Source organism: Seriola dumerili, unplaced genomic scaffold, assembly GCF_002260705.1.
Source record: "Seriola dumerili isolate Sdu_G_001 unplaced genomic scaffold, Sdu_1.0 BDQW01000081.1, whole genome shotgun sequence".
Classification (NCBI taxonomy): domain Eukaryota; kingdom Metazoa; phylum Chordata; class Actinopteri; order Carangiformes; family Carangidae; genus Seriola; species Seriola dumerili.
This window is the reverse complement of record NW_019174336.1, coordinates 600,381-622,814: the sequence shown is the minus strand read 5'-3', so window position 1 is coordinate 622,814 and position 22,434 is coordinate 600,381. Positions and strand designations below refer to the sequence as shown.

Below are 22,434 nucleotides of genomic sequence, written 5' to 3'. Positions count from 1 at the left end.
CAAGGGGAGCATTTCTACATGCTTGCAACAGCTCAACAGTCACTCGCTCATTTTGAGACTTTGGAGACGGGAACCAGTGGCTGATGTCTCCGCTCCTTTGATTGGTCCCAGCTACTGTTCTGTTCGCTCATGTCAGTGTCTGTTATCTGATGATGATGATGATGATGATGATGATGATGATGATGATGATGATGATGATGATGATGATGATGATGATGATGATGATGATGATATGGTAAATGCCCCCAGTCATAGGACTGTAATTCCTCTTTATATATAATTTACTATTTTAATTTTGCAGCCAATGAAAATGTGTCTACACCATCAGACATGATGTCCATCAACACTCAGGGACCAGACTCAACTATAATTTTCATAGATCAGGAAATTAACACAGTGGCTTAGTTATCATTCAAACCTGCTTACATTGCTTATCTGTCACATTCACACCATGACATCAATATACAACTATTGATTTCTATCATTTCTATATGAAATCAAATTTAACAGATGTGGAAATGAGAAAGAAAAGGAAGCTTTTCAAAATGAAACAGCTCCACCTTGTACATCCGAGGGCCCTAATCAGTGGATCACAGTGGATGGACAGTGAAGTATTAGAACCAGCTATCATATGACATCATAACCTTTGTTGATTATATTTGTACCTCTATCATCATGGTGGGCTGCAGTTCTTTTACTGTTAATTAGATCAACTCAGGCCACACCAGAGTTATAGTTTTGCTGCACTGAGAAAGTTTAAGTCATAAAATAAATGAATATGTGGTTGTTGTGAATGGATGACAGGCTGGTGAAACTATCACTTATAACGGAAATGACTTACAAAATTAAAATACCCTGAAGAAAAGTGTTAGGTATTAAAAATCACCTACAGTGTCATATCAGTGAATTTATCGATTGAAAAACAATTATGTTTGAGAACAGAGTCTAACAAGTGACCAATAACTGCCATGCAAAATCACAACATCAAAAAACCTTGATGTGTACATAGGAAGACTCACCTTTGTGTCCTTTATTCGGTTTTTCCTTTAATTTTTCACCTCCATACAGAGTTTGCTTTAACCTGGCAAGCATACTCAGTTGTGAGACACAGCACGAGTGTGTGTAGAGTGTTCAAACACAATGGTGACGTCACTCAGAAACAAATGACTTTTCTGGGATTTGGAAGGTTTTACAAAGATTAAAACCCCATGAATTAAAAATAAACAAGACAAAGAGTAAGTGTTTACAGCTGGAGGTGTCCTCTCAACAATTTGACAGGCGTCTCTTTTACAGTATCTTATAATACATCCATGGTTGCCCTATCACACAAGAGCCACAGGATTTTATGGCCATTGTAGGTAAAGGGAAAAATGATAATATTCTTGGTTGGTGAAGCATTTGTTTTGGTCTGAGATAGTGGCAGTGACACTTGTTTGCAGAAGCTTTAAAGGTTGTTTGTGAAATACCAGTGTTCACAATCTGAGGAATAACATATGCAAACGGCGCTCATTTACAGTAACAATGACACATTTGCAGTACAGGACAGCACATGTCAGGATTGAAAAAAACACTATCTTGGTTTTTTTTTAATAAATTTGTGGAGGTAATTTCTACAGAGGAGGATTAGGGCCACATATGAAGAAAAAGACCAAACATTTTCACATGTGGTCCTAATCCTTTTCTGTAAATTTTGGATCAAAAAAGCATCAAAAAAAATTTCATGCACATGTACAAATTTAATGTTGGTGTTTCATCTCAGAGTATTACCCCCCTTCCCTGGCACCATCATTTTTTATTTTACTTGCAATGGCCTCACTATGCTGACAGTCTTAAATTTGACAGCATAGTGCATTACATCAGCAACAACACATACCCCTTCATTGTGGATACGTAAGGTTTCCAGGTCAGAGGTCAAACTCAATACCGGCATAGTGTTAAAACAAAAGGGGAAAAAAATCACATAAATATTGCCTTTTAATATACGTAGCTGCGCCCTATTTAATTTTCTCTCGCACAGTCCCCAGCAGGCCTGCTTATGCAGTTCACACATCATGTGTAAATGGTTCCTGACATCCAGATCTCTGCAGCCTGTGTCGTTCATTCAGCTATGTGCAACTGTGACCATGTATGAAAGCCAACTCAGCTGTGCGTTAAACAGTTTACCCGTCAAAAGAGTGAGAGTGCTGCTCACAGCTTTCTCTCTCTCTCACACACGTCAGTGAGCACTGAACTTTAATTTATCAATTATATTAACTTGTGTTTTGATATATAACAGTGCGCTCTTTGGAACAGCTGACACTCCTTCAACCCATCTGGCTCAGATGTCAGACTCATGTCTTACACACAACATCATCTCTCTAAGTCATTTATTTTTAGGTTATCTGTTGTAACTCAGTGTGGGGTGAAGATAGTGTGTTAGCTCTGTATTCAAATCCTCTCCCCACCCCAACTAACTTCCTACTGTCTCTTGCCAACTAACCTTGCCACCTTGTTATAATGACTATATTACCAAGCATCTGGCTCTGCTTGTTTTGCCAGCTGAACTTTGTTGTCCCACTTGCTGGGCTGATTGAAATAAGCACACTGGTGTAAATGTGAACATGAGGGCACTTGTGCACACAATTTTTTTTTAAATGAATGTTATGTGTTATTCACAAATGGAGCATTGAGACAATTTTTGAAATCATCCACCAGCACATAATATGCTCAACTGTTGACATACAGCAGGGTCCAAAAGTCTGGGATCACTTTACTGAAGTCAATGCCCAGTAAGTTAGATTTGATTCATTTCAACTTGTTTTTACAGTAACTACTATACTATACAAATATAGATAGTATTGTTTTATTTAGTTTTTGTCTGTAATGGCCAAAAAATAAAAGTTTATAACATTAAAGGTCCATATAGTCTAAAGGTAGATGTCCATGTGTTGTGTGATTATAAAACAGGTCTAGGTTCTATATTAATACTGTGACAGTAACAAAGTGCTCAGTCCATAGAGAAATGAGAGCTCCAGAGAGAAGCCTGAGAGAGGAGATGTAAAACTACACTGAGATGGTTTTTGGTTCTTAAAACCACAAATATATCTTCTGATGGATCAACACTTCAAATAAAACACGGGAGAAGAAGAAAACATGGAGCTTTTAAAGTTTACTACTTAAAGAATAGTTTTTGATGCAGTTAACCTCAAAAATGTATCAGCTAATTAAAAAGTGTAACCTGCAGGCTCGTTTGTACGATGTGTCGTGTGACTATTTAAAAGGCAAACGTGCTAACTGCCACATTGGAAGGTGCCATCATCAAGAAGATTGAGGCATAATAATGATTAAAGTGACATTAATAGTGCACACTTCAGTCATACATAGACACTGAGCTTGTTTGTACACACAAAAGTGGCAGAATTAATTGTATAAGGACTAAAAAAAGAGAGAGAAGGTCAAAGTTAATCAGGTATGGTTTTAAACAGTGTTCACAACGTGGTCTTTAGCTGCTAACCCCTATTTACACGGTTGAATATCTTTGCTTTCAACAGAACAATATACGACTGAACAAGTACAATCTTTCTAACTGATATCATTGTGGGTTGTCTTGAGCTTCATTTTGGATTTTTGATGTTCATCTTTCGACCTGCTCAGGGACTGGAAACGTGATCAGACAGTCAGACAGACGGACATTGGAGGAAAAGGCCCTACAGCTGCTCTGCTGCATAAAATTACAGAAAAAAACACGACAAGGAAATTTATGCTGCTGCTGCGTCTTTGTGTTCACGCTGCTGGAGAGCAAGCTGAGCGGAAACTGATCAGATCTGATCAGAGCCACATTCAGGACAAGGCCAGCGGTGCAGGGCTGACTCTGGGTGTGTGTGTGGTTGTGTGTGTGGGGGGTGGGGGGCATTGCACATTCATGGAGCCATAAACTAATTTCATCCAGAGTCGTGGTCGCAGCTCGTCTAAAAATAATAACGCCTCACATGTTGTATCTTCAAACTGGAGGTCAGAATCAGAATCAGTAGCAGCTTTCCCTTCTTTACTGCAGCTGTCCTACATTTACAGATTTAGTTAAAAAAAACAAAACAAAAAAACTGTCTGATTTTTATGTTATTTTATTCCTTTGTAACTTTGATAAATATCTTTCAATAAATTTTACATCTGTATCCTTACTATAATCCCCATTATGACCGTTTGCCTGATTTATTTATTTAGTCTAATTTCAGTTTTTAAAGAAAATATTGAATATGATATTGGGATCAATGTGTTTTATTCTGGAGGTCAAAGGTCATCACTGAGCTGCGATTTGTCAGTCAAGCCTCAAAATGAGTTATAGACCCAAAACTTCAGGCCGAAAACTGGCACTTTCAAGGAGCAGACCGCTTCTTTCCATACGCACAACTCCTAATCATTCACATCCTGAACCAAGTCATCTACACATCATGTGTTACGAGGACTTCTACTGAAAGTCTGATTTCAAAGTAAAAGCACAGTCAAGCTGTTTTTGTCAGTCTGATTTCAAAGTAAAATATGGTGGCCCTGAGAGCTCAACACACTGCAAGTCAAGAAAACACATGCAAACAGACAAAACACAAACAAATTCAGAAAACATCTTCATCAATTAGACAACATGTGCTGTAAATACTATGTGCTGCCGCTTGACTCTCTTCCTGTTGTTAACCAGCTATCCATTTTCATTTTCCAGTTTATCTTGGCTACCATTCTTGTTTGTCACCCCACAATATTTTGTTACGGTCTGAATGTAGCACAGTTAGCAGCCTGTGTGAACATATCTTGTTATGTAGGATGCTGTTTTTCTGTGGGTATTTATTGGACTTGCTAACATTCCCAGCAGCTACAGAACAGACACAAACTGAGGCCATGGTCAGCCAGTGTTCTGCTATCTATACTTGGCACAGCTGCTGACATATGACATAGACCTGATAGATCTGAGTCTAGCCAATCACATCTCGGTTAGAAAGAAACCAGATAGTTTGGCTGAACCAAACAAATAAAATCCAAAAAAGCACTTTTTACAGGTGTTTATTTGGACAAATCAGCTGTATTAACATCATATGACCTCAATAATGTAAATGATTATGTGTACAGCGAAAAACATTTAGTGTGGAGGAAAACAGCCTGGACTGCACGACTGAGCTGAGGCGGTTTCAGTGTGGCCAGGACTCAATCTGTTTCTGCAGCCTCAGATTAGAAATATCACCTCTACTTCCTCATGTTTGAAGTTTGTTCAGTTTGTCTTGAAGCGGATTATCTATCTATCCATTTTCTGCTGCACGTTTCTGAATTAAAGCTGACAAATCCCAAACAAATGACTGACACAGATGTGTGTGTGTGTGTGTGTGTGTGTGTGTGTGTGTGCGCGCATGCGTGCGTGCGTGCGTGTGTGTGAGTTGTTGTTGACATACATTCAGTGTTAATTTGTTACGCCGTCTGCACTTTCAGATTATTATTAGCAACAAGGCTTAAGGTGATACACACATGAATTATTCATTAGTTTTGTCTACATACAGGATGTTTACATGAATCCATCACAAACTAAAACAATGTTAGATTCTTCTCATTGATTCTTGTCTCAACTGAAACAACACGCCCTGCTCTGATAGACTTTGGCAGCTTGTTCCACCATCAGGGAGCCACAGACCAGAACAGTCTGGACTGACACTGTCTTGTGTGCAGGGATGGGGAGCCAGTGTAGGTAGATGGGCAGCAGAGTGACATGTGACCTTTTAGGCTGATCAAAGACCCAATTTTGGTATCAGCATTCTGGACCCTCTGTAAGGGTTTCACTGTGTGAAAGGAGGTCCACCAGAAGAGCTCTGCAGTAGTCGAGGTGAGAGATAACCATGACCTGAGTCACGTAAGACCTGATCTGCGGCCGTGTTTATTGTATTATTCCATCAAGATGATGGAAAATGACAACAACAATAAAAGCCAATATTCTTTTTTTTTTAATGGTATGACAATTGGAAAATGACTTTCCTGTTTTCATTTTCAGTTATTTACTGTCTCTATGACCGTATACAGTGTTTATTTTCTGTAATAAAACAACTGCAGCAGGAAACATACAAATACATTCATTTATGTAATAACACACAGATTTCCTTTCAAATACAGGGGCCGAAGCCTCTTTCACACATGGAATCTCTGTGGCTTTATTAAAGGGGAACTCCACTGATTTTACACATGAACTTAAGTTCACCCAGCCTGTGTTTTTTCTGTAGTTCTGGTGCAGCATTCTTTAGTCTGAATAAATAACCCTGATGATGTGTATTTATTCATATTTTTTTAATTCATATTTTCAACATAAATCCTCCATTACATAACTGGAACATGGATTTTTGAAGGAAGTTGACATTTACCAGACAGTGGGAAAAAAATATACTATCCAGTTGTATTATGGGAAATACAGGGTGCAGCATTTCTGGAGCTTAACGAACACTAAGGACAAAATGTCAGAATATCTTTATCCATGACCCTGCTGCTGTAGTTCTGAGCAATGCTTTTTTAATTTGTTTTTTATTTTTTATTGTTTTCGGGTTGTCTGTATCTCAGTGACGTAACCATATTTCCTGATACTTGGCTGGTTGGTGGAGGAAACAACAACAAGGTGGTGATTGTAGTTTATATATAAATTTGTCTCTTGGAAGACTCACAACTTTCTGGATGTGCAATACTAAACCCTTGTGTACTCCTCATTAAATGGGTCCACTTCTCATAGACTGATCACCCCTGTAGATCAACTGATACATTTTCTCATCAGTGTCATTTATTAAAGAGAATATAGGACTGAGCCACTGAGGGACTCATTTAATTCCTATTTACTCACCTGCTGAATGCAAACTAAGTCAGATTTGTTTATAATACTTTTCACAGACCTAAGTCACAAAGTGCTTTACAGAGCCACACAAAATGTTCACGATATAAAAGTATATAGCATAAAAAAGTACATCAGCAAATACATAAAATACAGGCTTGATACTGACAAATTACCCAGATTCCTGTCTAAACAGATGTGTCTTCAGCAGTCTTTTAAAACAGTATCCAGAATCAGACCCTACAGGTGAGGGTATAACATTCTACAAGTGTAGGTGCTACAGTCAGAATAGCTCAATCAGGGTGTATGGGACAGACAGTAAATTTAGCTGATTAGACCTAAAAGAGTGAGCTAGCTGGTGTTACTTCAGAGAGAAGTCTGAAGTCAATGCCTAGTAGGTTATATTAGATTCAATTCAACTTTATTGTTTTTGCTGTAACTACTATACTACTATACTATACAAATATAGGTAGTATTGTTTTACTTTACTGTATCTGTAATGACCAATAAATTCTAAACGTTTACAACTTTAAAGATCTGTATAGTCTAAAGGTCTCTGTCCATGTGTTGTTTGATTATAGATCAGGTCTAGGTTCTATATTAACTATTAAGTAATAAGTCTCAGTCCACAGAGAAATGCACACAGCCTGTATTCAGAAACTGAGCCTTAAAACCAGCCATCAGGACTTCTGGAACTTTGTGATGTCACACCAAAGCAGTCACCACTCTTCAAGCCCCGCCCACCTGGACCCACCATCCAACCTTGCAGGATTTGGTTTCTCTGAGTGTTTACTTGAAATCTGTTATATTTTTATTGGATCAATCAGAAAACAGTCAGCCTGGGGCGTCCAGTGGCGCAGTTGGTTGAGCAGGCGCCCCATATGCAGAGGCTAAGGTCCTCGCTGCAGCAGGCCCCGGTTCGAATCACGTATCGGACGGCCCTTTACTGCATGTCATTCCCCCTCTCTCTGCCTCCCCATTTCCTGTCTCTCTCTACTGTGCTATCAATAAAGGCATAAAAAGCCCAAAAAAAAGAAGAAAACAGTCAGCCAATCAAAGAGAGGCTCAGAGCCTCCTCTCTTCTGATTGGCTGACTGACCTGTTGTTACTAGAGCTCCAGAGAGAAGCCTGAGAGAGGAGATGTAAAACTACACTGAGATGGTTTTTGGTTCTTAAAATCACAAATATATCTTCTGATGGATCAACACCAGAGGTGGGTAGAGTAGCCAGAAATTGTACTCAAGTAAGAGTACTGCTACTTTAGAATTTAAGTACTCAAGTAAAAGTAAAGAGTAGTCACCCAAATATTTACTTGAGTAAAAGTAAAAAGAATGTTGTGAAAAAACTACTCAAGTACTGAGTAACTGATGTGTAACCTGTTCGTTTAATGATGACGGCAACAAATAATGCACAAAAACATAAAAATAGCAATGAACAAATTCAGAGCCAAGAATATCTCTTAAGCAACTAAAACAATAATAAATTAAATAATAATACACTAAAATAAAATAAATTAAGGCAAATTGAGCCACAATAACTTAATAACAGCACATTAGGCTCAGTAGGCAGAGATTACAAAGGAAAAGAACAAGTTAGCCTTTATGCAAACCATAAACTCTGATAGGTGTGGGCCGCACCTGGGAACACACTGTGCACTTCTGATTGGTGTTTGTATGCATGCGTGCATGTGTGTGTGTGCGTGTGTGAGTGTGTGTGCGTGTGTGTGCGAGTGTGTGAGTTTGTGTGTGTGTGTGTGTGTGTGTGTGTATTTATCTGTCTGTCTATGAGGCTGCAGTGCGTTGATAAATTTCCCCACACTATGTACATTTGACAGTGATTCATAGCAGGGCGGCTAACATCAGCCTACGGTGACAGCCAAAATATCTACTAACGTTACTTACCGCAATGTGCTTCCTCAAATTTGACGTTGAGTTTATGTAAGCTGAAATGTCCACTTGTTTGGGGAGACACATATGACAACGCATTACATAACTGTTTTTTTTGGTTGTCTGAAGCGTGAACATCGATTTTATGTGAGGCCAGGGGTGTTCTTCCTCTTCTGGTTGTCGCGAGGCGCTCGTTGTTGTCTCTGCCATTGTGTTCTGCTTCTTTGCTGCCGGTGTTTACCGCTGAAAGTTTGTGTGCAGTTAGTCATGTGACCGCCTGGCTCTGTTTGATTGGTGAAACGGAGTCAAACGTCACCAGTGACTGCATTTGATTGGTGAAACGCAGTCATGCGATGGATCCTACTTTGGAGGTCTCTGACAAACCAAAACAAACAAAGCGTGCATTAACAGATCGATAAAAATATGTAGCGAGTAGCGAGCGTAATGTAGATAAATGGAACGGAGTAAAAGTAGCGCTTCTTCTTCACAAATATACTCAAGTAAAAGTAAAAAGTATGTTGCATTAAAACTACTCTTAGAAGTACAATTTATCCCAAAAGTTACTCAAGTAAACGTAACGGAATAAATGTAGCGCGTTACTACCCACCTCTGATCAACACTTCAAATAAAACACAGAAGAAGAGGAAAATATGGAGCTTTAATGTTCTGTGCGTGTGTTACGATGTCCTGTGAAGTTCAGTCAGTGTGTTAAAGTCGGTCTTTGATGCCTGTTTTCTTACAAACTTTCTCATGACATCAGGCAGGAATTAAGCTGTCAGACATGACTCAAACCAGCAACACACACTGCTGCTGTGTTAATGTTCAGCTACACACACACACACACACACACACACACACACACACACATATAGAGAGAGGCTGAAACTACGTCGCTATGGTTGCAGTGTGTCATAGCGACGCCCTTTAGCCCCAGAGGAGTGATGTCACTTGGTCTCCACCCTGGTGTGCGTCATGGTGATGCCAACAGACAGAAACTCTCACAAAATAATAGGTCTCTGTTTACTTAGTGGATAAATAACCACTCACTGAAAAATCATCATTTAACTGTAGCACAAGCAATGGACATGTATGAGGTGTATACATGTATATACATATATACATATATATACAGTATATATATATATATAAATAATGATGAGCGGTATAGCTATGGATGGATGGATACAGTATATATACCTGAAAATGAGTAGTAAAACAGTGTGTCAATCCTTCCATCCACAGGGCCTGAGGAGTCACTGATGGTCAGTCTGATGAGGATGAAAATTATGTGAATCATACATTGTGGCCTTCAGTCACCAGATCTCAACCCAGTTGAATTATGGGAGATTTTGGAGCGACGTGTTAGACAGCGCTCTTCAACACCACCATCACAACACCATATGAGGAATATCTTCTGGAAGATCCCTCTAGTAGAGTTCAGAGACCTAAAGTTATTTTGGTGGCTCATAGTGGCCCAACACCTGACTAAGACACTTTCTGTTGGCTTTTCCTTTAATCTGTCACTTGTCTATATTTGCATCCCCTGAAACACAAACAGCAGCTTCAAGTCACACTTTCATCCTCATCTTCCTCCACTCATCCCTTCACTCCTGTTCATCTCACAGTATCTCCTCTCTGACTCATTTTCCTTTGCTGCCTTCAGATCCACTCAGTAAACAGACTCTGGAAGGAGAACAGGGTCATTTAGGAAACAAATGACTAATTACTGTTCACTAATGTCTGTGCACGTCCTACAGCATGAATTAAGTAAATGTAGGAATCATAAGGAAGGACCAAGCTGCAACCTCCAGGAGCAAAAACCAAAAACTGCAGTTCCTCTAATGAGCACTAGATTAAGATTTAAAGTTATGTAGAATTGAGGGCGTGGCCTCTTTGAGTGACAGGTGGGTGAGCATACCCTTGCCACAAAGTCCACAGTCTTAGCCATAAACTGTATATAAAAAGTTCTTACCGCCACACACGCACCTCCTTTTTGCACATTTTTGGATTAGCTGGGAATTAGGTGGGCAAGTGAGTAAGATCACGCTGAGGAATGGATCTAAGATATTGCCAGTATTTAGAAATGAATGCAGTTGTGACAGAACAATTTTTTCCAGTATTTTTTTAAATAAAGGGCCGTCTGGAAATGGGTCGATAGTTATTTAAGCATTTAATATCGAGATTATGGTGACCTCACAGAGGCTACATCCATCTTTATTTTAGTTTATGGGAAGGACTTGTCATGTGTGCCTTAGCACATGTTCACTCACAGCCACACGCACATTCAAACAGCCTTTATCTGAATGTGTGTATTTGTATTCCTACTCCTGTAAATAAACTTATCATCATGTGTAGTAGATGCAGAAAGTTGTAAAGTTTGTGTAACTTATATTTTCACAACCATTTGAGATGAACTTGTTTTGAAGCAACATCATTGGGGTGTAGGTCTGACACCTCCAATATTGCATTCATCAATCCTTTCAGTAGAGCATCATTGTATGTGTAGTTAGTGTTTGTTGTGTTGTTGCTGAGTCAGCCTTTGTTAGTTGTGTTCATTCTAAATGTTTAAAGGAACTATTTGTACATTTAGCTATTGCTGCATAGCTAGCGTTAACAGCTGTTCACTCACCAGTCTAGAAGAAACATTGTGAATTCAGCATCAAACTTCATTTCCTTTACTCACCAACAGCTGTCTCCAGAGCTGGAAACAAACACCAATGTTAACTCTTTCTGATAGCGACTCACAGTAGCCTCCAAAATGTCCTGAAGACGTAGCTGCTCAGAGGACGTATAACCTCTTGTATTATAAAGACAGAGATGGCTGAAGCTCTTGTTAAGCAACAGTCACCACCACCTGCTCCTGACAAAAAAACACAAGTTCAAAGAAAACTTACAAATAGCCCCTTTAAGTGTAAAGTTGCTCTACACTAGTTTGTAATTTGTGTGCACATGTGATGTAATTCTTGAGTACAAATTTGTGGTCAGTGCTCACATATAATGAAATAACTGGCAAATTATGTAAATACAGGTAATCAAAATGCCTGCAAATTAAATGTTTCTAGAGCTCAAGTGACTAATTACTGTGTCTACATTAAGTAATTCAAGTGCACAAATTAAGTACTTCTAAGAGTCTGGATTACTAATTAGTGTAAATGAATAGGGACTCTCGGGCAGAAATGATTAATTCCAATGCATGAATTAAATTGCAATAATTAGTGCTAACAAATGAAACAATTCAATACAGTTAAACTGGCAATCAATGCACACACCAGATTAAGTAATTTCAGAACATGAATTAGGAAGTTCCAGAGAACAAATGACTGATTGGTGCACATCAATATGAGAACTTCTAGTGAAAATGTTACTAATTTGTTTACGTGAATGAAGCTGAGAACACAAATTATTGATTTGTATGCAGGAATTTTAAAAACTGTGCTGCTGAGACCTGCCACTCAAAGAGACTGAATTAAAGACATGAAACATTTGAATATTTTATCATTGATATTGTTTTTTTTTCCTAAGTCATATGTTGTAGTTTGACATCTGGTTTTGGTATCCTCAGCAGCTGCTTTGCTCAGCAGCACGTTGGCAGCATCATCCTTGTTTCATTCACCCGCTCCCTCTGATCTTTCTCTTCTCTCTGGGATTTGAACAAACAGCTCTCTGCTCACAGTTACAGCAGGACTCCTCCCTCCTCCCCCTTGTTTTCCTCCCCCACTCCACTTCCTCCCTTGAGGCGTTTTTCAGTGTTTTTGAGGAAGCAGCAGATTATTGGCAGAGAGATCAGACAGTGTTATAGATCTGATAAATGCTGCCGGGCAGATTTAAGTCTTATGGTAATGTTTATATTTATATACTGTACATCACCATCATTATCATCATTATGTTCATCCCGCTAACCTCCATTTACTTGAATCCTGGGCTCAGTGCTCCAGGTTGAATACTGAGTCCAGACTGAGAAGAATGAGAAGTGAAGCTGTGTAGTTTCTATCTGGGTCAGAGGATGAACCGATTCATCAGCAGCAGAGTCTGAACACAAGAAAATGATCTGATAGACGGAGAAACTCTGATGTGCACACACTGTTCATACTTAACCTCAGTGATCCTGACTCCTACTTTAATGTACCCTGAAGTGGTATTAAGTCCATGTCAGGAACATACACTATTTATGGAACAATGAAGTATATACACTCACATACACATTCAAATATTTTATCCGTTTTAAAATCATTAATTTAATTTGTTTGGGGATGTTTGTTTATCTTTTTCTTGTGGGGTTGTTTTATGTATTTTTCATTTATTATGTTGTGTTTCAACAAATTTTTTTTTTAGTTGAGAGCACTGTACTGCTAAAACTTTAAGTAACATATATTAACTAGCCTTTGTTTATATAAGTAAACAAGAACTCAGCGGAATCTCTTTTATAGATGACCTGTTTGCAAAAATTAAGCAATGAATGAAATTAATTATAACCTAATTATGTTCTTTCCGTATAAAAAGTATTCTTTATAAAACCCAACATTATCTTTGTTTTTGGTTGCTGGTGGCAGCAGCAGCAGAGCATGCTGGGAGCAAGAGGTGATCCAGGTGTTGTTTAATCAGAGCGGTCAGATTGCATCCTGAGGAGGGTTACAGTTCAGACAGGACGACCTTGATGCTGCGCCAGGGGGTGGAACTTCATACCAAACACGTCGACCGGGATCAGATTTAGCCCCACAGAGGTCTGTTCACCTGAGGACTGTCGGGGGGTGGGGGGGGGGCTGTGTCCAAACTGAGACTCAGCTGAGAAACATCAAGGATTAAAGTCCTGCTAGTGTCCCCTAGAGGCTGCAGTGTTCATTACAGCAACATAAGAGACTGTTGGACAGAACAAACACACTGATGATTTAACTACACCCCCTCACCTGTAGTTACCAGTGGAAAACATAATGTGAATTTTGCCTAAGAGCTTTGCTGGAGGAAAGGTCATGTGGTCATTCAAATATACAGGGTTCATCCTCTGGGGAAGAAGAATATGATTAGGAAATGTTTGTTTATTTGGCTCTCTATTGTTACCTTAACAGGTCCTAGGCTCCATATAAAAATTACAATATATTCATCAAATGTAATTGGTTCCTGATCTGGGGGCTGGGACCCCTCAAAGGGAAATGTCCAAGGTGTCACAAGGTGATCAAAGGTTACAAAACAGAAACATTTACACACATTTTTTTTCTAATTGTTCATTTTTCTTGTCAAATCAGATACTTTCAAAAACTCAGGTCTCTAAAAGTTGGGATCACTGTAAGGAAATGTAATTACAATGTAATTACACAAAGGCAAACATAAGACACCAACTACCAGCTTCATTACTGCAGCACATTTCATGCAGGTCAGTGTCATTTAAAGAGCATCTTGAGGCAGTATTCTAAGATAAGAGTGCATCCGGTGTAGGTTTAACTGAACTGCATGTTGGGGTAAACTGGTGGTGCATAGTGTTATCTGTGATCACAGAAGAGCGGGTCAAAGTCAGTTTTCTGACATACAGCTCTGTAGCACCACCTTCTGGCCACAGGTATCACTGCTGTTCATCTTCCCACCAAAACAATGACTGTTATGTCACATAAATTGACTGGGCTGAATCATACTGGCATGAATAAAATAATAACAATGACTAAAAAGTAAAAATAAAAAAGCGGATGCAGTCAACCTCTTGAGACAACAGAAAAAATATTGACTACTTTTTTCTATTCTCTTGCATCATCTTGCAGCCCATCCACTGCTGTGCTCTGAAGTGAAAAATTCAAGGATGTGTTTAAAAGCAGTGTCAGTAATGAATGAATGATCAGCTGGTATTACGTCGTAATATTGATGTGAATAAGCTGTGATGTTGTTGACTGGTCATGTCATCCCTCCCCCTTTACCTCTCCAACTACTTATCCCTCTCCCGTTGTCCTTAATCCCCTTCACTGAATCAAACTTATTAGCCACAGCACTCATTACATTGAGGTGGTCAGTGCAGCAAAAATACACAAATGATGATTACTTAAAAGTTAATTTTTGAGGTGGGAGGGTGCAACATGAGCTGGGATCAGGCTGGCATTGCACCCTAAATACCCCCTTGTTTGGATCTCACCACCATCTGCAATTTGTTTTGAAACTTTTTAGATGTGAACAGCTCCTGCATTTACTTTGTGCAATGCATTGTGGAACAATGGTGTTGATAAACTCAAATCCAGTGTTTTTTAGTGTGCACACTGAGGCTGCACTTCTGGATTTATGTAGAGAGCCCTTGTTTTCATACGTCCAGTGACGTCTTCACCATCATCACATGGAATCTGTGAGGCTGCTGAACCTCAAGGGATGAACTGTGCGAGGAGACGGGATGTAAAGACCTCATGTGTTTCCATGGAGATGAACTGAAATATATGACGCAGTGACTCATTTTAAAGAATGTTTCTGAACAATTAACGATACAGATATTCATGACTTCAGCACGATATGTGCAGGTCAGCTGCATCACATATAGTAGGTATAAAAGGTATTGTCAGAATGTGCAGTAAAATGTTCCCTTTACACCTGCAGACTATAACAAATCCAAATTATTCAGCCTTTACACATTTACATACATATTCTATATGTGCAATATGAAACTAACTACATCAATGAATTTATACGACAAAAATGAAAAAAGCAAATGTCTTCAAAAGTAAATATAGTACATTATTTATTCATTTTTCACTGTCACATCCATATCACTATGGATTATGAGGTAATTTCAAGTCTGGTGAAGTCTGCAGCCCATGTGGACTCTCTGGAAGTCTGCACAAAATCCTCGATTTGCTTTCTCTTTCTGAGAGTGGCATCAGAAGATCAATCTAATATTAACCTCATGTCTGTGTGTTTAGTACAAAGCTGGAGTAAGAATGTGATCATCTTATCTTAGCATAAAGACTGGAAGCAGCTGGGAACCATAGACTGTAAATAAAGATGGACGTAGCCTTTGTGACGTGTCCCACAGGTTTCTGAAGCTCAAAGTGAGCTGTTCTACTGTCATCTTGGCAGTGTCTGGCTCCGCCCCTAACTCCCAGCTAATCAAAAAATGGACAAAGAGGTGGAGCATGTGTGGAGCTGAGACTTCGGTGCATGCTAGTTTAATAACTGTGTGAGCATACGCTCCCGTTAGCATTGTTAGCACAGCTGGGTGTTTAGGCTTCTTGCTCGAAGGCTAAACCAAGGTACCAATTCATATGTTGGCTAATTAGCTAGATAACCAGCTATGCTAACAAGCCAGATACTGTAAGCACTTACACCGATACCTGTTAATCAGTGCTAACATATAAACAAAATAAAACTAGAATTTCATTCACCTCAAAAACAGGAGCAAAGACTTCCTCATGTTCTATTAGTCAATAAACCAGCAACCCTCAATTCTGCATAACTTTACATTCTTAATAAAATGTAAACAGCTGAGTTATATAAACAGTTGTCCTGAAGGGGGAAATTAGCTCTAGAGACCAAAACTGTTTGTTGTACCAGGCTGTAAACATGTTTATTTCTGCTGTAAAGTTGGACATTTTAACATGGGAGTCTATGGGGACTGACTCACTGTTGGAGCCAGACTCTAGTGGTCATTAGAGGAACTGCAATTTAGCTTCATTTTTCAGCCCTACAGGTGTCTGCTTGGTGGAAACACTCTGGCTCTATCTGAAGTTCAAAAATACATCTCCCAGAACCTCTAGTGCTCACTGTTTATATGTTGTATCTCATTTGTTTAATCTTCAAACAAACACTAATGTAAAAAGCAGTTTGTGGATTTATGGGTTCAAATTTAAACTGTTTCTGCACCAACAGTTACTCCATCTGCCCAGTGCTTCCATGCAGAGACTCCTCAACCGCACCCAACCCATCACGAAATGGTTTCAGTTTGCAGCTCTCTCTAAAGCCAAACCCTAAATGTTGAACTTTTCGTTTAAAGTCATTTTCAGTGGAGCCTAATCAGAAAACACAAAGAATGAAAAGCAAAGAAAAAAAGGATATGTAAGGGGTTTGTTGTATCCAAATACACAGACTGAAGTTTTCCACATCCTGCATTTGTATTCACTAACAAGTGAACCTGTAGCTCTTGGCTCCGGAGTCACTGCCTTGCTCAGCAGCAACAGTCTGCCTGGCTGCTGCTGACACATCTGAGATGGAACCCGCAGCAGAACCTAATCTGCTGGTCAGTATGACCACAGCAATGTTCTCCTTCCTCTCCTCCTCATCACTCGATACCTTTCAGTGTGTGGTAGATTTGTTTGGGTAAAATCACGTATCCCTCGCCAAACGCTGCAGGTGGCTCACAACTGGTCCTTGGCACATCACAGGCGGCCTTCAGCCTCTTCAGCTGCCTCTCCTGCCGCCGACACTTCTGCTGCGTCGTCTTCAGTTTCTTCCTCAGACGCTCCAGCTGCTCCTCCAGCAGCTCAATGCGCCTCTTCTGCCGCGCGGAGTCCTCCGCCGTGTAGTTGTGGTCGCAGGAGACCGACGCCGTGTCACAGTGGGTGTCAGGCAGGCTCCTCACAGGTTCAGGCTCCTCCTCCTCCACCACTGGATCAGAGGTCAGAGGCAGAGAGAGGGGGAAGTGGATCTCTGAGGGGAAGGGATGCTCCAAGGTCTCTGACTGTCAGACAGATAACACACAGACTTATGATGCCGATTCCCCAATTAATGCAGAATAACATGTAGTTATCCAGACCTAGTCTTAATAAACTTAACAAGTGAAGGATTGATTTGTTATTTTGGTTGGATTTATCTTTGATGAGATTGTGCAATTATTTGAAAATGAGGACTGGACCATGTCATCAGACTGCACAACACCACTGCACCCACAGTCTAAAACTCAATCCTTAAACCTCAAGACTGCTATGCACAAGCCACACAACCACTTAATTATTTATTTTTATATTGTATATACTATTTCTATTTTATCTTGTATATTTTGATTCTGTTTCTATTCTTATTTTATTTCTCAACACATTTTCCCCTTGTTGCTGCTATTCTTTTGTGCTGCTGTGTCAAATATGAATTTCTTCTACGGGGGATCAATAAAGATTCATCTTATCTTATCTTAGACCATTTTGTTTTTTGTAACAATATGATTTAAAGAGCTTCTCCAGGGGTAAAGTTCCTCCAGGACTCCAGTCTGCTGACACACTGCCTATGTTGTGTGTGTGTGCTGGCTGCTGTTGCTGACCTGCTGCAGCTCACCTGCATGTACCTGTGTTCACAACGGCTGTGTCTCTGCTGCTGCAGCTCTGTCTCTCTACATAGAGTTTGCAGGTTACTGGAATGTTGGATTTCTTTTCATTATAAATTAATTTCGGATTCATTTTTGACCGAAAATGTCACAAAAATGTCACTTTCTCCACATGCAGCTGCTGAAATGGTTAAAAAATATATCTATATTTTTTCATGTTTGTGTCATATTCAGATTCAGCCTAGACATAGAGACTATAGTGGAAGGAGTCAGTTTTATGTGATGTTGCTGCTATGATGTCACTGTAATATCAACAGGTCTTTTCTCTGTCTGTCTCTGCTGGGAGACATGTCACAAATGAAAAATAGGTGAGACACAGAATCTCTAGATAATGCATAATAATGTGTTTGCTGATTTGGTGGTTTTTAAAGATGACAGTGTAACAATGAGCATGTATACTTGATCCAATCATTGACATTCAGTGCGTCAAGTCCCATCCCCACAGCTCCAGAACCTTCAAAAAGTACTGAAAATTATCCACACTAAATCCAACATGTCATTAATACAGACGCGCTGGCGGGACATGAACGTTCACTCAGTGCAGGGAAAATTATTGTGATAATCTTCAATGTGTTTTGTTCATTATTCTCCCAAACCCCAGATATTCTGTAGATCAAGAGATAATCAATTAGATGACAGAAGATTCATCAGCAACTATTTTGATAATCAAATCATTGTTTTAGTTATTTTTTAAGCAAAAATTGCAAACAACTGGTTGGTTGGTTAGGGTCCTCCTCATATGTCAAGATTTAATTCTCAATTTAATTCTTTGTCAAATACAATAGTAAATTTAGCATGTTTGGTTTTTGGACTGTTGGTTGGACAAAGCAAGACACTTCAAGACATCACTTTAGGCTGTGGGAAACTATAATGGGCATTTTCACAATTTTTGACATATTATAGATAAACCACACAGATTAATCAAGAACATAGTGAAAGTAACAGTTAGATAACAGTAAAACTGCAAGCAGTGTTGAGCGGGCCCTCGCACTCCGGCTCACCTCGAGATTTTTTTGTCGATTGACATTTTTTGTTCTACGTTGTTGTTTCGTCTGATGATGGAGAAAATAATGTACACAAAGGAAGAACTCCTGGCTTTAAAGTTTACCAGATATGGAGTTAAACATCCCATACTTCCCATAAGGAGCCGTACCGTGGATGCAGAGACGGGGCCAAGCTAAAGGCTAGGAGATGGAGATATAAGCCTTTTCTACCAACGATCCTCATGGGAAATGTCAACTCCCTGGCTAACAAGTGTGATGAACTGGAGACACTTGTGAAGAGCCAGCGAGCATATCGTGAGTGTGTCTCATGTGTTTCACGGAGACCTGGTTAAACGGCAACACTCCCGACCGTTGTGTGGATTTACCCGGCTTCACTGCAGTACGAGCGGACAGAGACGCCAGAGCAAGTGGGAAGAATCAAGGTGGAGGACTGGTTCTGCTTGTGAACAATAGATGGTGCAACCCCAGTCATACCACAGTGAAGGAGAAGATCTGCTGTTGGGATATTGAACTGTTGGCAGTTGGTCTTAGACCGTACTATGTACCGAGGGAGTTCTCACACATCGTCGCCATTGATGTTTACATTCAACCACGAGACTGTTGTGAGAGTACAGACCCAGCACCCTGATGCATTCATTGCAATATCTGGGGATTTTAACCATGTCACTCTCACTTCTCACCTGACTGGCTTCACTCAGTATGTTGACTGTCCCACAAGGAAAATAAGACACTTGATCTGTTGTATGCAAATGTTAAGGAGGCCTACACTGCTTCAGCTCTACCACCACTTGGCAGATCAGATCATAATCTGGTTTTTCTTCAGCCTTCCTACAAGCCCTGTGTACTGAGGCAGGCTGCAACCACCCACTCATTCAGGAACTGGACCCTGGAGGCCAGTGAGTGTCTAAAGGACTGTTTTGAGTGCACAGATTGGAATGTCCTGCTTTCCAAACAACCAACCCTGGATCACCAGTAACATCAAGTCCCTCCTCAAGCAGAAAAAGGATTTTTTCCATTGCATAGGTATTAAATTGAGATTAAACTGACAATTCTATTGAAATTTGACAATAATTAATGGACATGTCATATTCACCTCGTCACCAGAGCCACACCCTTGAATGAAAACTCACAATTTTCACAATAAAGTATCATCAGGGTCTAGAAAGTATTTTGTTGTTGATGAGGGCCAGGTCAACCTCCTAGGAAGGGTAAACTAAACAGTCAAACATGATGTTACAACAACATGCTGCCATGAGTATTACCAAATATGGGCATGAAGGTGTGTTCAGGACTCTTATCATATGTCTAATGTTTGGGGCAGTTTGGACAACACTTGCTGGAATTATAGCGAGTTGCCTACAAATTTTCGTGCATGTAGATGAAACACAGAGCAGGGGCTCAATTTCTAAAAATTTCTAGGTGGCGCTATCGAGCCATTCTGCCACACCCATGCGCGAGACCCATTACATATGTAAATTTTCACCAGGCCAAAAAATGGGAATACCACCCATTATTCCAGCTTGGGAGCATTCACCCATTAGAAAGGGGTGGGCAATATATCGAATATACTTGATGTATCGCGGCTTGTTCCATGTGGGATGTAGTTTGGCTCAAATTAACTGTGGGGAGGTTGCCAGTTTAGCTGGCATCACTTAGGCTTGTGTGAAAGCTGCCTGTCAAACAACCAACTAAACAACAAGACCAAGAACACCTGAAAAGCCACTCGGACTTGGTGCAGTTTGTTTGTGATGTGAAAGCTAAACGGATCTAACAGAGACTGATAATGTTTGACCATAACATAAATTCAAATGATAAACAACTATTCAACTTAGAATTTAAAATCAGAAAGTTTCTGATCAAACATTTAGACAGTTTTCTTTCTCCACTCTTCAGTCAGGAGTGTGTGGACTTCACCTTGATGCTGAGGCTGAAGGTGAAGAGGGATGGCACGGCGTTCTCCTTCAGCACTCGGTTGTTGCACTCTCTCTTGAAACAGTCTTTGGTGAAGTGCTGCGAGCAGATGTTGCTGTACTTTGTCGGCTTGAAGTTGTTCCTTCTCATCGCTGCCACCCATTTACCACAAACATCTGGACGTGCAAGAGGAAACCTGAGAAAGTCAAACAAACAAAAAGAGAGAAATATTAACGTATACTTTGGATTTTGTTTTCTCTCTTCAGGATTTATTTTATCATCAGTGGGATAAAATTTTACATTTTATCTATTTAACAAACCACTTAATATAAAATATAGATATGATCTGTCTGAATCCTGTTTATTCTGTGATACTGGTACATAAACTATTCTAGATTCATTTTGAGTTCATTTATGTTTAATTGTTCTGGACTGATGCTAAATATGTATTTGATACATTCTCTATTGTGTCTCCATGATATGGAGAGAGCCATGTCTTTATTTGAAAATTTCCCATTTTATATGGTAAGTTTTATATCCATAAATGTAAATTGTCTGAGAGGAAACCCAATATTCAGCCATTCAAGCATGAAATGAAACTGTTCACTAAAGGGACTAACAGATCAGAAAGCACCAGGATTATCATCTAAAAAAGCACAGAAACCTCTTTTTCATTCTAATTTTAATGTTTGCAACATTTCTTCTTCTTTTTTCATTAATAGTTTCATTCCTGATATTTTTTTCTGTATTATTTTATGATCACTGAATCAAAGACTGTTGAAAAAGGTCTCCACATGTTAACCTTGATCCAGCAAGGGAGTCCTACACATCAGGGACTGTAACCAAACTCCACTCAGAAGTGATGGCAATTTACATTCTTGCATTTCTGAATAAGACAAACACGCTAAGAGAATATAATAATATGTTTTAACCAACATGTTTAATGTAATAAAACAAAATTAGGTGAATGAAATGTCTTGTGTGTGTATCGCCACCATAACCTCCATCTATGTTACTACTTACTTTGGTGCAGGGAGTGTGCGACTGGCAGAAGAACTTGATACAAGACTTGACATTTATTAAAGAGATTAATGGTGCTTGTTGAGTTGAGCTGATTTAACCAGTGAAATCTACCGACGGGAGAACTGACGTGACACTTACAGCACTGAGCCGTGACGCTTTACACAGACTGATCAGTAAACGCAGGTTGGTGAACTCTCTGTAGTGTTCACGGTGCTCTTCCACCATGTCTGGACAGCTAACGCGGACTAGCTCACACTCACGGTTTAAAGAACTTACTTATGGAAGGAGATGTCTTTGTCTTTGTGGTAGCGGTTCTTACATCCGTACGCTGAGCACGTCTGAACCATGGCTTCTGCCCGAGCAGCGCTCACACACCCCGATCCACACTCTACCAGCCTCGTAGAACTGGTGGTCCTCCTGAAGCTGCCTTATAACCCCTGATCCTCCAGAGGCTATAGTTCTGCTCCTGCTGCTTCTTCTTCGTCTACTTCCTTCTGCTTCTTCTTCGTCTTCGGG

The 22,434-nt window shown here is 39.8% G+C and overlaps 1 protein-coding gene across 1 annotated transcript; it reads right to left on the bottom strand.

Moving 5' to 3' along the window:
- Nucleotides 1–16,277: 16,277 nt before the first annotated feature.
- Nucleotides 16,278–22,434, bottom strand: thap1 (THAP domain containing 1). Its single transcript, XM_022744465.1, has 3 exons — nt 22,195–22,434; nt 20,899–21,091; nt 16,278–17,344 (listed from the first exon to the last, which is right to left on the bottom strand). The coding sequence occupies exons 1-3, from the start codon at nt 22,263–22,265 to the stop codon at nt 16,946–16,948; spliced, it is 663 nt and encodes a 220-aa protein (XP_022600186.1). The 5' UTR covers nt 22,266–22,434; the 3' UTR covers nt 16,278–16,945.